The sequence below is a fragment of the Equus przewalskii genome, chromosome 8 (assembly GCF_037783145.1).
Source record: "Equus przewalskii isolate Varuska chromosome 8, EquPr2, whole genome shotgun sequence".
Lineage (NCBI taxonomy): Eukaryota > Metazoa > Chordata > Mammalia > Perissodactyla > Equidae > Equus > Equus przewalskii.
Window position 1 is genome coordinate 60,745,322 of NC_091838.1, and position 17,110 is coordinate 60,762,431.

General features: G+C 37.4%; 1 protein-coding gene across 17 annotated transcripts in view; it reads right to left on the reverse strand.

The window, feature by feature from the left end:
* TRPS1 (transcriptional repressor GATA binding 1) overlaps window positions 1–17,110 on the reverse strand; it is a 248,830-nt gene that overhangs the window by 187,882 nt on the left and 43,838 nt on the right. For all 17 annotated transcript variants that reach the window (XM_008538782.2, XM_070630888.1, XM_070630879.1 and 14 more), the window contains one exon: window positions 13,455–14,383. In XM_008538782.2, coding sequence (XP_008537004.2) covers window positions 13,455–14,383 — 929 coding nt within the window. The remainder of the gene's footprint in view (window positions 1–13,454; window positions 14,384–17,110) is intronic.

Consider the following 17,110-nt stretch of genomic DNA (forward strand, 5'->3'; position numbering starts at 1 on the left):
GCCAAATAAATTCCCTCTCTCCATTTCTCAATAGCTACTCTATGGGAGGGTCATTATACTGAACATTTTTGGCCAAAGTAACCGAAGAAGGTAAGTAACAAAAGTACTGTAAGTAATTCAAAGGATTTAATAACATATCCTTTTTTAAAAAAGGAAACAGTTTTCAACTAAGTAGGTTTTACTCCTGCCTCCTTCAAATCACATGCCTGCGGAAGCATTCAAATCATGTGGGATTTCTTCTCACAAAGCTAAGGGCTGCTGTCAAAACCAGAGGCCGTTGCTCAGAGATTACTCAACGCAGACGTTCTCCAAGGAAATCCTGTGTTCGGTTGCTACAGTAATGAGACTGCAGGAAAAGATGAAGTTTATCTTTTGGGTAAAATAAAGGTGCTAAAAAATGGCTTATAATTAAAGCCCGAGTACGCACTATTAGACTAAAAATGAAATGAATGCAGTGGGCTTGAAGTCTTGATCAAAGAGGACCAATGTAAAGAGTTTAAAATGTTTCCCAATCTGGGACAAATGAAAAGGAGAAAACATTCCAGGGCCTCATTAGATTAACGCTCTGTCTCAGAGCGAAGGTCCAGCCCCGCCCTGAATGGGTCATGGGGATGTTCAAAGGACAAACTAAAATAATTCCACCATAAAAATCACCACAGCTCTGCCTTCTGAATTTCCGAAAGTGTGGACATGGAACATGAGCTTTGAAGATTGGAAAATCAAAGAAATCATGATGACGAAATTCATAATTTCTGAAATTATAAAATTGTATAGTATGACAGCGACGACAGCCTTCAAAGGGCACTTTATATAAAACCCTTCCTTCCTTCTCAGTATGCACCTCAGCAGGCAGCCAAAATTCTTGATTTAAAATAGAGTTTTTGACTGAAATGCTCCAAAGAGGGAGAGATTTCCTCTTCCAACTATCAAAAAATTTGCGAATTTTTCCAGCGACCAGATGTAATAGATTAAGCCTGTGGCATAATTGTGTTCTGCCTTCTTCAACAGCTGCTCAAAAATGACATGTGTGATCACTGCTCATATCCAAACCACTCCATGAGAAATGTCTCAAGCATCTCGAAATCATTTAAATAGTTCTATTTAATATGCAAATAATATTCCTATAGTGCATTGAAAGACGTGTTTGTATCTCTATTGTACAGGACTAAGATTGAAGTCCTTTCTGCCACTTAAAGAGAGGTGTGACCTTGTTCCAATTACTTAACCTCTCTGGCCAATGGCTTCTGCAAATGGGGCAACCTCTAAATTTATTTCCAGTATTATGGTTCTAGGAAATGTGCATGGACACACCAACAGCTCAACATTTACTGTACATTAAGATAATTTATGAAGGTCTCCCACAGTCTTTAATTGAGGGATGACAATGTTTCACTGCAGACAGTTCTGTCTCCACCATGGCAAGCACACGATCTCAGGCTGTCAACGGCAGAGCATCATCTAACCAGAAGGCCACGAAAGAGGCACCCTCCCGGAGAGCAACCTGACAATCAATCAATGGTGTGAGAGATATCAAAGCCAGACCACAGGAGGATACGGTCTGTTCACCATTCTCACCCAGCACTGTAGTGACTCAAGCCACTAAAATGTGCACCAAAGTGTAATGCATAATATTGCAAAATGCCTCCATCTGTTTCCCAATTCACTGGAGGTGAAGAGCAACCTTGTTTTCAAAAACAAAACATTTAAATGGGATGCTATCAACTCAAGGAATTTGTTCAGGAACTTGACCTTGAATCAAAAGGGGCAAATTCAGAAGTATCCTATCCTTCCCCAACGTAAGCGACAAAAGCCAGTGTACAAAATCTAGAGACAGAAATTCGCTTGTTTTCGCTACCACACTGCTTCAGAGTTGGCGAGATCCTCTAATACAAAATGTTTTGAAGTTCTGCTGGTAGAAGAAGGATTCCTGAGAAACCACGACAGACACATCATCACTATTTCTTTGATTTTGCAATCTACAAACCTCATGTTCCATCAGCACCGAAAAGGCTGGACAAAGAGCATACACAGTCTTAAGAAATCCCTAAACCTATGATTTTGAAGTGAATTTAAATTTCTACTAAGCATCCTAACACTTCTTCCAGTATGTGACAAGTGAAGTCAGAAAATCCAGGCAAAGAATGACTCCTATCAGGTGAAGAGACTATGAAAGAAAGGCCATTTCGTAAAAAACGGCCAGTAAAGCATTTTGGTTTTGGATTAACTAAGCTACCGTGAAAACTCTATCAAATCTTTTAAGTTAGTGGTGTCTATGTGTCTAAAAGTTTTTTTTAATCCAGGGAAAATCAGTCAACTCCATGATTTAGGATGATTTTCATGGTTATGTGTTTTATGCTGAAGAGAGCTTTCATCCTACTGTCTGCTCTTTCCGAAGCCACCCAAGCAAACACACAAAAAACACAAAGATCTCATTGAATGGCAAGAACAACATACCGACACTTCATACGTTATCCATCTGCCTTCCTGGGAAACAGCACTAAATCATATTAGTATTAGATATTATTAACAGCTAATATAATATTGCAATTCCATATCTTATATATTATAAAAGCCACCTTTGCAAAACATAATTATTCAGTGTTCTATTCCTTTTCTCTACCAAAAAGAAGATCTAAAGGCTACATTTGTGGCAATTTTTATACTTTCTCAATAAGAGAGGTACATTTAAGTCATAGAGAAATATAACATATCTATTATTTAAATCCCATTTTAAAATAAAGCATAATTTGTTAGTTTCAGAGACTGCACCTAAGACTACTGACCATATTCATTTCATCTTTATGATCCACAAATGTTAATTCAAAACCATTCTTTTCTAGGTTCAACACAAATACACAGGCAGAAAAGTTATGCAAAATATGTGTTTGCAGCAACAGCTCATTGAATCTTATTGCCAGGAAACAGCACCTAGACATTCAGAGAATTATTTCAAATTTTCCAATGGTTGTACCCAGCAAGTAGAAAAAATTCACCATTCCCTAGCTATGACTATACTAAAAAGAGATCATAAGCAGAATAAAGAGTATAAATTTCAATCTTTCTTCTTTTGCTAGCCAGACCTTTAATTAAAACCCATTAATCCAGCAGTTCCTTTGATACAGATAGCCACATTTTAAAATTTCCATTAAACTGTAATTTCTGTGTGCACCAAAAATTACACCTATTCATTTATCCAATTAGTAGCTATTGAGTGTGAGGCTTGTGCCAAACTCTGTGATAGCTATTGAGATACAAACGTGAACAAGCCAGACTGTACCTCTGTTTCTCAATTACTTATATTTTAAGATCAAAATTTGTAGATAAAATCCTTTATTCATTTGTATTCACCTTTACTTGCATTTGCTTGTTCCAAAGGGAAGTCCTATAAGTTAAATTCTGTCGAAAGACACATTACTTAACCCCTGGCACCTTGGTTTCCTCATCTTTATGGATAAATATCGTACACCTTGCCAGTTTTAGGATTATTCTAAGGATTAAGTGAGTGAATGTATCTGAAAGTGATTTGCAAACTCTAGGTCAATGCTGTCCCACAGAACTTTCTGAAATGATGGAAACGTTCTGTAGTCTAACCTGTCCAATATGGTAGCCACTAGCCACATGTAGCCACTGAGCACTTGAAATGGGAGTGGGGCAGCTGAGGACCTGGTTTTTCAATTTAATTTAAGTAGTTATGAATTCTTCATTAATTTAGTTTTAATTTACTGAAATTCAAATAGTCACCTGTGGCTAGTGGTTACCATATTAGGCAGCATACTCTACAGTACTATTCACATGAATGGGATTATTATTTAATAAAATGAACTATCCAGTTGAATTTCTCCTGCCAATGAGATGAAAAAACTAAATAGAGGGGAAGTTGCAAAGTCATTCAGTGACAAACTCAAACTTGCCACTCATAATATTCTTAGCTGTAAATGAAAAAGTTGGATTCTGTTGTTACTAGGCTAATGCTTCTATTTATACTCCTTTTTGGACTAAAGGAATGGTGTTTTATTCATCTTTGGAAGCAAGAAGGGGTTCAATACGCTTTGGTTGAGTTGAGTGAGTAAACTCATTTTGGGAGATGTGAGCCCAAATGGAAATTTTGCACCAAGGCCCCTGAATTATCCGGGATAAGGAAGCGATAGCAATTTATGGCCCCTTTATTACTGACTCAATCTGACATATATGGGCTTCTTAAAAAAATAAGACAAAATGCTTCTTTTAACCAAAAACAAATGATGATAGAGCCATTGCTTGTGAATTCAGTGTATGTAGAAACATCCGACATAGCGGCTAAGGCATGAAAAAGAACAAATTTTAATTGTTTTTCACTAACTGATGACCAAGATGGCTTTTTGTTCTATTTTAACCTTAGTTTTAAAAACTATTCTTTCCATGTAGGATGTTCCATGGATTTGTTTATAATTTCTTTACATATGTCTTTTCACAAAAATGTTTCAGTGTAGAAGTTAAAAATATAAAAGGTTGGCATTTTTCAAGGTCTTTAACCTCAATTTATTTCTTTCTTCCTAATAATATGAAACAAAAACTAGTAATATCTAAAAGAATATGTCAAAAGAAAAGATTTTTCAAAGCCTCAGAACTCTTAAAATGACACTTTAGCACATATACTTATTTTCAATGGAACAAAAAGAATTGTTTGAACTAAACACAAACGCTTCCTCAGATGTGGTTCATTTTCAAGTACTATAATTGATAGCAACAGAGACAATTAGGAGGGTACTAATTTAAGAGGACTTGAGGTTACGGGCTGATACTCAAAAAACTAAAACCTTAACAACAAAAAGCTAAGTTGTTAAAAATCCCTCTTCTAATACTGAAGTTACAAATAATGTAAAGAAATCTGTGAGTAGGCCAATGTTGGCTAATAATAACTATAGTGAGAATTAATGGGCTAATCTACACAGGGGATGTTTCTGCCTTGTACAGTGCTTCAAAAAACACTGGAGCATAGGGGCTGGCCCCGTGGCCAAGTGGTTAGGTTCACACACTCCGCTGCAGGCAGCCCAGTGTTTCGTTGGTTTGGATCCTGGGCGCGGACGTGGCACTGCTCATCAAGCCATGCTGAGGTGGTGTCCCGCATGCCGCAGCTGGAGGGACCCACAACTAAGAATATACAACTGTGTACCAGGGGTCTTTGGGGAGAAAAAGGAAAAAAATAAAATCTTTAGCGGAAAAAAAAAAACAAAAATCACTGGAGCATACAGAGTGTGCCCCAGTGATGTACCCTGGACGGAGACTGAACATTTAAAACTTTCAATAACAGGGGCCGGCCTGGTAGCAGAGTGGTTAAGTTCGTGCACTCCACTTTGGCAGCCCTGGGGTTCGCTGGTTCGGATCCTGGGTGCAGACCTACACACCACTAATGGAGCCATGCTGTGACAACATCCCACACAGAGGAACTAGAGTGACCTACAACTAGGATATACAACTATGTACTGGGGCTTTGGGGAGAAAACGAAAAAAAAAAGAGAAAGATTGGCAACAGATGTTAGCTCAGGGCCAATCTTCCTCACCAAAAAAACCCCCAAAATTTCGATAACAAATCTAATTAGATGTCAATCACCTCAGTCTCACGCCATCGTAGCCTATTCCTTGAGTCACTGGAATAACTCCAATTCAAACCCTTCTCATTTGGATCTGTACGAGCCAACTAAATTTTTTGGCGGGGGAGGGACCAAAACTTAAATTGGTATAAGAAGAAAATTTAAGGCTAAAATACTGCATATTCTAAATTATGTACACTTTTATAATTGGGTTTTTGGATTCCAGTAACAAATAGTCTACCCCAAACGAGTTTTCCCACTTTGTTCAGCCTAATACCCAACTAATTTTCCATGGTTATTTGATATTTGGGCTGACAGCATACCCATAAACCTTACAGTCAGTTTCAACAATTTAGGAGACAATCTTTAGGGGGAAAAATGCAAAACAAAACAAAAAATGCAGCGCAAGTGGATTATAAAGCTGAATGCATTACCCACAGCACTTCTCTCCTACAAAGGATGGGCTGTCACAGCTGGCTCATAATGGAGATAAAGAGAAATTACATGTGATCCTAAAAAGTGTCTTAATGGGGAAAACAGTGAATCAAAACACTGTGGAACATCCTTCCTCCAGGGACGGGTGCTCTGTTACACACCTACTATGTACCAAGCACTGGGGAGACAGACAGAAGTGACATAATCCAAAATCCCAACTTGCCTGTGGTTTACAGAAAGCTCACACAGCTGACAACAGTGGAGTAAGTGCTTCTGCTGAGAGACGTACCAAGTTCTATGACACCACAGAGGAAGAGAACCTAAACTACACTGACAGGTCAGCAGAGGCTTCCGGAAGGAGGTGACAACCGAGCTGTGGACAGATAAGTTGATATTTCAGATGAACCTCAAAAGCAGTGATTATGGAAGGGCTTTAAAGTTGCAGGAAACAAAACGAGTAAAGTGAAAATGAAGGCAAAACAGTGCAATTTGCTCCTAAGAAACATGGAGGGAGATTGAGGGGTGAGAGAGAATTTGAAAAAGTAATGTCTTATTAGACAGTCTATAATTACACAAGGATAATTAAAATGATATATTTTTTATAGGAAGTAGACCTATCCTTCCTACAAAATATAGGAAGAATTTTTAAAATTTTTAAGTATAAGTAAGATTTTTAAAGTAGAAGCTAGAATCAAAATCTATCAGCAGAATTTTTAAAAATTAAAGAAAGGAAGGGGAGGGAGAGAGGAAAAGAGAAAAGAGGTAGGGAAAGAGAGAGCGAGGAAGGGAAGGCTAGAGAAGGAGGAAGGATGGAGAAAAAAGAACAGAAAGGAAAAGAAACAAAAGGAAAGAGAGGAAGAGAAAGAGGACGACAGAAGGTGGAGTTGAGAACAGAAGAGAAGGGACAAGAAGGGAACAGAAGAGAACTGAAAGAGAAAGAAAACAAGTAAAGAAACCACTAAGAATTTACTAAGTAAACATTAAAGGCGGTGGCAGTAAAAGAAGAAAGAAAGAGAGACTGGGACAACTATTCACTTGTTTGGGGTGAGATACATATCACAACGAATCCGGGGTAACCCTGACACGTCCAGCCCGACTGACTTGTAAAAGGGAGTACAGAACAAAGGAAGGAAAAAAAGTTGTTTTAGGCAAGGAGCTAACAACTTTAGTTTTACATGTATTGACTTTGAGGTGCCAGTGGAATATCAAGGTGGAGCTACCCATCGGCTGGAAAAACAGGTCTTAGAACAAACCACTGTTGATTATGAGATCCCCAAATAAGTAACTGGACTCACGAAAGAATTCAGGTGTTCTTTAATCTTAGATCAACAGGTCTTCTAAATATTAAAGAACTGCTAGGCAAGTCGGCTATTTCTGAATTCTCAAGCTCCTCACTGTGGCCCACATTATCCTAACTTCGAGAGTCCAGGGCGATCACAGGGCTCAAAGCATGGTAGGGGTATTGCAGGACACTAAATTAGACATTCTAAAAGTATTCTGATTTTTTCTCGGCCTCCACACCCATTCCTGTACTTACTTGTAGGCAAAGAATACAACTTTAATTACACAGCCTTAGAGAATATAAACGGGAGCCAGGTGCATCTCCTTAACGTTTAATCTTCATAGAAAAACCAACCTAGATTGTACACAGTAACCAGAAGAGGAGAGTACAACCCTCAGACCCTATATTAAATCATAAATTCCTAAAACACAGTCTTCCAAATGAGAGGAATATGAACTAAATCAAATACATGGATGAAATGTCCCTTAATCTGGGGATAAAACATTGCATCCTTAATTGATTAAATCAAAATTTGGCCCTTATTCTATCAGAACCAGTTTCTGTAGCAAAAGTACCAGTGAAAATGAATCATGGTAATTCAAAAAAAGACAAATGAGCAGAATTAATTTTCTTTTCAATGCTTTCAATTATAAACCTAGTTCAAATAAGGCAGCATTACACCACATGGACTGGTTAAGGGACAATCTCAAAGAAATCACTGAAGTCCCCAAATTCAACAGGATTCACAAAGTACGCCTCCAGCAGTCCCTGTACACCAGTCGTGTATCTTCTCCCCTACATGCAGCCTTTCTTCCACCGCTCTTCTAGTTGCAGTAAACTCAGTCTTACATGCGGGAAGGCCATACGTCATAGTAGTTTGTGGAGACAGGTGTCTGTAGCCTGTCCACCCTGGTTTACATCCCATTTACCCGACTCACACAACTCTGTGATCCGGGGCAGGTCACTTTACTTCCTCTATGCCTGTTTCCTCATTTTTTAAAATGGACATAATGGTAGTGTCTGCTTCAAGGGTTTTTATGAAGATGAGCTAATTAATACGTGTAAAGAGCTGAGATCTACCGATGCACATAAGAAACGCTTAATAAATTTTAGCTATTATTAGAAGTGAATCCAAAATAGGAAAATAAAAAAACAAGATATGTGCAGTTTTGATGACATAAGCTATCAGATGAAAGAAGTATGGATCAAATTCGAAGTAATACAGGAAAGAAATTTACGTTTAACTTCCAATTACAATTAGACAAAGTTTCTTCTGATATTCTGAAAATGCTTAGTTCAAAGTTTGGAATCATATGACAAAGAATGAAAGAGGTCTACGGTCTAATAATTCTCAAAAATAGACTCCATGAAGGAAATCAGAAAATGAAAGGGAACTACTCTCTTTCTCCAAATTTTCCTGGGATTAGGGCACTACTTATGTATCTGTGTTCCAATAGCTGCATGTATGCTGTAATTACAATGACCCAAGAAACAAAAAGCACTCAATGATCTGCTGACTCGGTCTGGTTAGCAGGGCATGCCATTTCAGGATAAGACTTTAAGCGTTGAATGTAACTGAGTGCACTGGTAACCATGATTTCGTCTTCGAAACATTCTGCCTAGAGAGAAATACTGATATTCAAGAAAGTGATACAGGTTCTCCAAACGAGAGCAAATAAGCTGAAAATCAAAGAGGGACTGACATTCATCATAGCAACCTTCATATAACAAAGCCAAATGGAGATCTAACCACCACACAGGTAAAAGGATTAGTGAAGATGGTCAAACTACTCTACTCCACCCAGGGTGGCGACATTATCCAGCTCAGTCATCTCCACTGATGGAAATAACTTGGTAAATGCCAGAACTTTGCTTTGCTTTATGGCCTTAGGGTGAGCACATGTTTTACTTTGCCCACTTTATTTCTTGTTAAAGAGACACAGTCCTGAAAAGAAGTATGGGTGCATATGCCAGACATTCTGTACTCTATCGCCAGCCTGAAGGGATTAAAGTCTCATTCGCCACTTTCTCTAAAGTGCAATTGTCCTCAACTCAGCAAAACAAAGAAACAGAACCTGCTAAGATCTACAACTTCCCTCCTACTAACGATCAAAGGGAATGCCCAGGCAAAAAATAAATATTTGGAAGTAAAATTCAAGAAAAGTCAAAATAGACCAAGAGGAGATTAATGTTCTCTGAATTTTTTTTTTCCAGACTGAACTGTACACCCCCCACCCATTCAAATGAATGTACTGGCATATGTTAAGGATCTATAAAGCTCAGAGAGTTAAATACGAATATAAAAGATGACTTCCTATCTCTACAATCTGTTCTTCCTGCTTCCAACGTGACATATTGCGCAACGCTGATAAAAATATTTACAAAGCAGAAATGTAGTGCTCCTAGCTCAAACACAAGACACTCACTGGTAAATTAATAGGGAGATTCTGTGACCCTTAGAATTTCAGTAAGGGCCAAAATAAATTTAAATAGCTGGAATCCGGTAGTTACCTTCTTGGAGTCCTGAATAATGTAGAGTAACAGGAAAGGTTTACTAATATGAAAAGGCAACAGATACATCATGAGCCTTTATAAACTTGGGACAGCTTAAACACTTTCCCGTGGGAAGCACAACTTGACAGGACTCCGACTTTTATAACCTGATCTGAGGGCTAAGAGCTCCCCCATAAAGATGACGTAAACGCCCTAATGTACAGCACATTAAGCCTAATGAAACGGCGCAGGCCTCCATTCAACGATGGATTAAATATAAGCATAATAAAGCAGATTAAAAAGAAAGAAGCTGTAATTACTTTTTGAAGAACTCAACCTCCTGTCCTATTATTGGTCTATATATGGGCCTCAAAGGCCGAATACAGATAGTAAAACTTCCATGAAGGGCTTACCAATCATGCCACATCCACTATGTTTTAAAATTTATACATAATAATTGGTAAAACATGCAGGGAAATTTCTTAAAAAATGAGAAACTATCATCCTGGTCAAGTCAATTAGCTCTAAGTTAGCCATTATATATTTTCTTGCTCTTCTTGGTAAATACACATCTCTTATGATTTCTGGGCAAGGTGTGCTAACCTCAAGCTGTACGGGGATGTGAATTTAACAAAATCAGAAAAGACTGCCCTGTTTTATGATGGCCCTTTAAAGTGACCTCCACTATCCGACTGGGGCTCTATTTACTATGCAGCACAAAGAAACACTGTTATTGGACCCTATTTTGACAAATCTGTAATTCTTTGACTTCATTATTTGTCATAAAATTTACACAGAACTGGATATTGTCAGTACAAATATGTCGAAATTTCAATTTTCCCCCCAAACATATGTCAAATAACCTGAACTTGGAACTGGGAATCTTAAAATTTGATTAAATTGTTTCTTTTTCCCAACTGTATATCTGATGTTTGTGCTCAAGTCAGTCTGTATTATTTAAAACCATCCATGTCAAACCAAAATACAGATCAAAGCCACAGAGTTCTTAAGTTCTCCACTTCTGGCCTGTGTTCGTTTTTTCTTGGCCTAAAATGTCATAAATCTATCATTAACTACCAACTGTCCCAAATGTTTAAAAAGAAAAAAGTCAGTTTCATTGAAAAAGATTAATGAATTGGTCATCTATTACTTCAATTAGCTTGAATTACAGATTTACATAAATCTGAAATTGAATGATTATTTGTCTGTAATACTCTATTCACTAACATCTTTTTATCAGAATGCACACAAGCCATTAACTACCAATTTCTGAAAAAACTGCATTAAAGAAATTCTAGAGTCAGCATTTTATCTCCCACAGCTTTTAGTCTCCACACAGTTGAAGTGCCAAGGAAAGAATCTTTCAAACGGCATTTCAGCAACACAAACGTGTGGGTAAAAAGGGGAATTTCAGATGAGCTCTGATTCAGTTTATGCATATAGAGAATCTGTTCAATATTTATTTCAGCATAAAAATATTAATAAGTTACTTATCTCCAGACATGTTTCTGCATCAACATCTGGTGGATGTGCAAAGTATCTGAGATTAGCATTTGGCCTAAAAGTCTATTTAGCGTTCTTTTCCTAAATCGAAGAAAGTTAACTCTCTTTAGATTTGTTTCTAAAACTAATCGTTTCTTTGAAATCATCACCTACTTTTTCCACAGATTGCTTTTTCCTATTTTTAGCTATACTATTTCTCTTTTAAAAAAAACTGATCTTAACAAGATTATCTTCCTCGATGCTATTTCCTACCACTTTCTGTCTTCTTCACTGTGAGCTGGAAGCATTCAGTAGACAGCAGAGTCTAGGATCAGCTGTTTTATTTCTAGTTCTATTAGTCCAAACTCAGATAGCTCCCACATCTGTTTTATTTCTAAAATCACTGCCCAGGAAAAGTGTCCAGCTCATTCTACCCAAACATAAACTTCCCTATAAATAACTAAGAACCTAACAAATAACTGTTTGGGGGAAATGGAAGTGTGTTTAAAAATCTGAATTCTTCCAAACTATAGGCCTTCGTAATCTTCGTTTTAGAGCCTTCCTGACAGCCCAGATCAGCTTCCCTCAGAAGCTGTCCCCAGAGTGAGCAAACTGAAACTGCTGCCGGAAATCCAGGTATTAACATCATATTACTTGCTAATTATAAAATGCATTTCCCATACTGACATTATTCACTTCTAACCCTTTTATCTAAAACACGTATTTGCTTTCCAATCATAGTTTGACAGCAGAGTGTATCTGACATAAGACAGTGAAATGATCTTTAATAAGACAGCAGTTCAAAGCTTGTAGCTTTCATGCATAATAACTATGTTGGCTTAATTTGCTGCTCCACAGAAATAATTCTATTTGTAGAAATTCACAAAGTCAGATGGAATTTTTAAGAGAGCTTTACAAAGATGAAATTGGCTTTTTAAGAGTTCTTCTTTCTATCTCCCTTAAAGTGATAAGATTGCCATTCTGACATTTTTGAAGGATTTGGAAATTACTCTTCTGATTCTTCTTATAAGTATTGCAAAATATGTTCACTACTTGTTATTTATAACCTCCTTGCCTGCTTTTCTTAATTGGTACTAGGTCAATAGAGAGGTCTTGAGCACACGTGCCATAGCTATTGAGTTGATAAAAATGACTGATATTTTAAGGGATTTAGGAGGTCAAATAAATGTGATGTGATTTCATTAGTTCTCTGGAACTTCTTCTAATCATTCCTAAAGAAGGTTAATATTAAACCTACTATGTTTTGAAATTCCCTGGCCTAGTAATACAATAAAAACCTAGACACTGTAACAGAAACTAATACACTTTCTCAAGCTGACCATGAGTTTCAACTACGCTAAAAGTGCCAAAATGAAATGAACATACTTCTTTAGTCTCAGTTCTGCATTTCATTCTATCTGAAATGATAGTCTTTTTTTCATTTCACATATTCCATAAACTAAACACAGAAGGGGAGATCAAAAAGGTAACTCAGTTTTAATAAAAGTAGAAATGTAAGCTACTACTAAATGCTTTCATAAATTATTACTGTTTTCCTTAAATGCAGAAAGGAATGATTTACTGGTCCACACCGAGGTCATTCTGGTTTCCCTAACACTTATCAATCACATTACTTCTTTTTAATCAATGTAAAATTTTATTTCCAAATTTTCATTTGCAATATGTTGCCTTTTCAGGAGTATACTGCCCCCACCATGATGACCCAAATCTAGTCCAATTTGACATCAGACTTGAGTATAAAATAAAATCCTAATCCAAGACATAGCAAAGACCGTGACTGAAGGAAAGACTACAGCGAAAGCCTTATAATCTAATGCCAGACAAAAGCATGAATTACTATCATGTATAACCATAAAGATTAGTGCCATTTTTAGAAGACTGTGAAAACATCAAATTACCATGAAATACGTCCAGAAATACGTAGCCTCGCTAATTCCATGAAAAGACTTTTCCCAACCTAATAGCAATACTAGGATTATTTTCCATGATAAGCTAAGACACCTCTGAAGACACATTTGGATGAAATGGCTATGGAGTGTGTCCATCTCTTCTCTGGATCTAGCAGGCGGCCCTGTGGTGGGGGGAGCCTGATTGTAACGTGCATATAAGAATTCACATTTCATTACTAATCACTTTTTCTGTACAAAGAGATCACAATACAAAGCACAAACCTGTACATCATAGGTCCCATTTAGTAAAACAGGCCTTGAAGAATTGATGTCCTGCAGCACACCAGAAAGCACGGAACGGTTGACCTTCTGGAAGTCTTTGGAATGGCTGAACTGCACCATGTTATGAAGGGCCAAGATCTTGCTGTCCAGCTCAGCATCCTGCCTGGTGCGGTTATGCAGTCCTAAGTGATACTTTCGGAAGTGCTTAATCAGATCTGTGGGGTCATTGCCATAGTAACCATACCCACAGATATTGCATTTAAAATCCTGAAGCTCTGGAGACAGAGGTGCCGGGTCTGGGTTGTCATTTACCAGTAAGTCAGTTTTGGATTTATTCAGTCTGACACCCCCATCTGAAGGCACTTGTGGGTTTTTTGAGGCCACTGAAACGGGGCTTGAGCCTTGACAATTGGCTTGACCACTCTGCGCTTGCCCTGTTTCCTCGGTAGCCTTTGGTGACATCTTATGATCTTCCTTTGTCTCCAGTGAGTCCCCTGATGGGGTGCAGGCCATATCTTGAGGGTCATCTGCCTCTACTCTTTGAGGAGACTTCAAGGGCTCACAGACTCCCCCAGCAGCTGGAGATGAGAAGGCCAACATATTTCTATCTGTCACCTCATCGTGTGGACAGGACGGACGGTTTCCTCCCTTACTGGAGCTTTCATAATTGAAGCCAGACTTCTCACTCAGGACGGAACTTTTTAAGTCCTTCTCCCTGCTAGAAGATGGATCTTGGACATGCAAGCTATGCTCCTCCTTATTATTCAGTTCTGCAGCATCACTCTGATCCGTATTTTCTGACATCTGATCTGCAGAAAATTCTTTGTTCTTTCCAGATACCTTGCTTTCTGTACCTATAGGCTCCAGGGTCTGGCCCTCGCCTTCACTAGCAACGTTTCTCAGAGGGGGGTTCTTTTTCCGGACCATATCTGTAAAAAGGTAAGGAAAAGAAAGATACACGGTCATTTGAAAGTTGCACACATGTAATCTAATCTAAAACATTTTAAATATTCTATTCAAGGCTTTTTAAGGTGCACAATAAAAAATTTCCCTAGGAAAAAAAATCAGTTTTAAAAATAGCAAAAATTTTTCTGAAGCAAATAATTTTCATTTAGAATTATTTTTGTCACAAAGAGTGGCTCATTTATTTAAATGGCTTTATGAATATGAAAGGAATAATTATTACTACTAGGCTCTATCCCTCCTATTATTTTCTTGCCTGCCAATTATATTTTTGCTTAATTTCTTTCTTTATAATTGATGATATATATGCTTATATATTTATACATTATATATTATGTATAATATGTACACATATTATGTTTATAGAATATATACACGTCTACAGTATATCACGTTTTTATATATGTATATGCATATATAAACAACATAAATTGGAACTCAATATTGTTACACACTGTAGAACCAAGATATAAATATAGTTTCAACCAAAATATCCTCATAGCCAAAAGATAAAAACAGCATGTTATATACAAAATGAAAACTGCCCCTTTACTTTCGGGAATGGAGGATAACAAATGTTTCATCTCTGCCCTGCCAATCAATTTCTTTAAGCCCCATTTGGGGGGCTTGCCTGAAAGTCAGAAGGAGGAGGACGTGGTACGCATCATCGTGGCCAGGCTAGGTTTCACTAGAACTCTATCCAGGATGATCGAGGAAGCTAACTAAGCCCCAGGTTTCTATGCACAGCCCAGTGGAAACAGCACAAATTCCACCATCAGGAGCACACTGGAAGTTGACTAAAATAAAGATTAAATTGAACCACATGACACTGTCATTTTGTAGCTCAAAAAGGCAAAATATTAGCAGTTTCCTTTGGTTCACCTTCATGTGCTAGCTCAACTGTGCCTTTCAAGATATTGGCATCAGTAAACAGAGTCAAAATAAGAACGCTGTGACAAATTCCTCTACTGGAGTCTAATGAATCAGAACTCTAAGGGTATAAGGAGATAAGAAACAATTGGCGTCACATCAATAAAAGAACGCAGTCACACAGGCTAGTTGAGAACTGAGGTTCATGTCCTGTGTTCCTTAATGCTCCAGCTGAAAAAGTGAGTGCTGTGTGAGTTGTCACCTCAAAGGTCTCTTGGAAAAATTCACCTGTGACTGACTAACAAAACAAGTCTTCTTTACTAGCCAACTCTGCCACAAGGACAGATTTAACAGATTTAGTTACACCATGATTATCCAGAACATCCTGAGACAATCCAAATTAGTAACATGTTGCAGTCGTTTTCGTCTATCATTCCTCACAAGCACTGAGGAGCCACACACTGGCTTCAGAGGTATGGGTGTACCTTTGCTTCTGAAAAGCTGGTCAAGGGAAATTTTTATAATATGAATCACTGAACCAATAAAATGCACTAGTTAGAATATAAGGAAGTGTTTACAAGGTAAAAATTCACTTTATTGAATAATGTCAAAATAGTATAACTGTACTTAAGAAAGTACACTGCTCTTCTTATACATCAATAATGTTAGTCATCAAGCATCCCTAGACCCTCCCTCTTGGAACAACAACAACAACGACAAAACCATTTATAGGACGAAGGACTGAAGTTTCAAGTGAAAGTGACGGTCATGAAGCAATGTAAACCTGCCTGGCCTTGGGGGGCCATGGGGAGGAGGAATGTGGTGTTCACCTGGGTGGCATTACCATTGGGCCCTAAGATTAACTAAGCTTGGTAACCATTGTTTAAAAACAGAACACTGGTTAACTAATTTATTTTTTAATGGCTGCATGTTAATGTCATATTTGCTGAGGTAGATGTTTTAGGAGACCTCTATTCATGTCAGAAGTGACAGAACTTGGGAACTTGTACCAACACATGGAAGATGGAGGGTAATTTTACCAGTAGTCAAGAAAAGGTAAACTAAAATGGAAAGGAAAAAAAAGAACAAAAGGGAAGCTTCAGAAATCAGTTATCATTTAAAATGTAAGCATTTGAGTAAAAAAATACACTGTTTTAACTTGGCCTACTAAGTTCTAGGACATTCTAGTCTACAGAGTATCAGCCATTCCTACAAATAAAAATGAGAGGATTTAGTACAGAATTGGCCTCCAGAATTTGCTGTTTATTTTTTTCCATTACACATAATGTCTTTAATAATTATTGCAATATAATCTTTCCTTGGACAAATACTGAATAACTATATCATTTGTATTTTAACACATTCTCCTAATGTAAATAAAAACCTAACAGAGATACACCAAAATGAAATAAATAAGGTTACATAGAAATCTATATGAAAGGCAGGAATCATGAAGAAATGAGGATGAAATAATGCAATTTATTAAGATTATCCTTCCATTAAAATGAAGACAAAATGGGTTATGCCCATGTATTAATGTCAAGGTGATTAGAAAAACAGCCACATTTTACATAGCAAGAGAACTAAGATAAGATACTTAAAAGTGAGGAGATATATGTTAATATTGAAAAACTGATTTTTCAGAACAAAATAATTAGAGCTTGCTGATTTATTGTTACCATGAAAAGTAATAGGTCATAGTTTTAAAACTACTCAACTAGTATCTAGAGTGACTGAGAGAAAATGTGATTGAATTAAATCATCCTTTGAAATTTCGGTTCCTTCTTCCACTGAAGAACAGAACTTCAGAACCCATATGACTC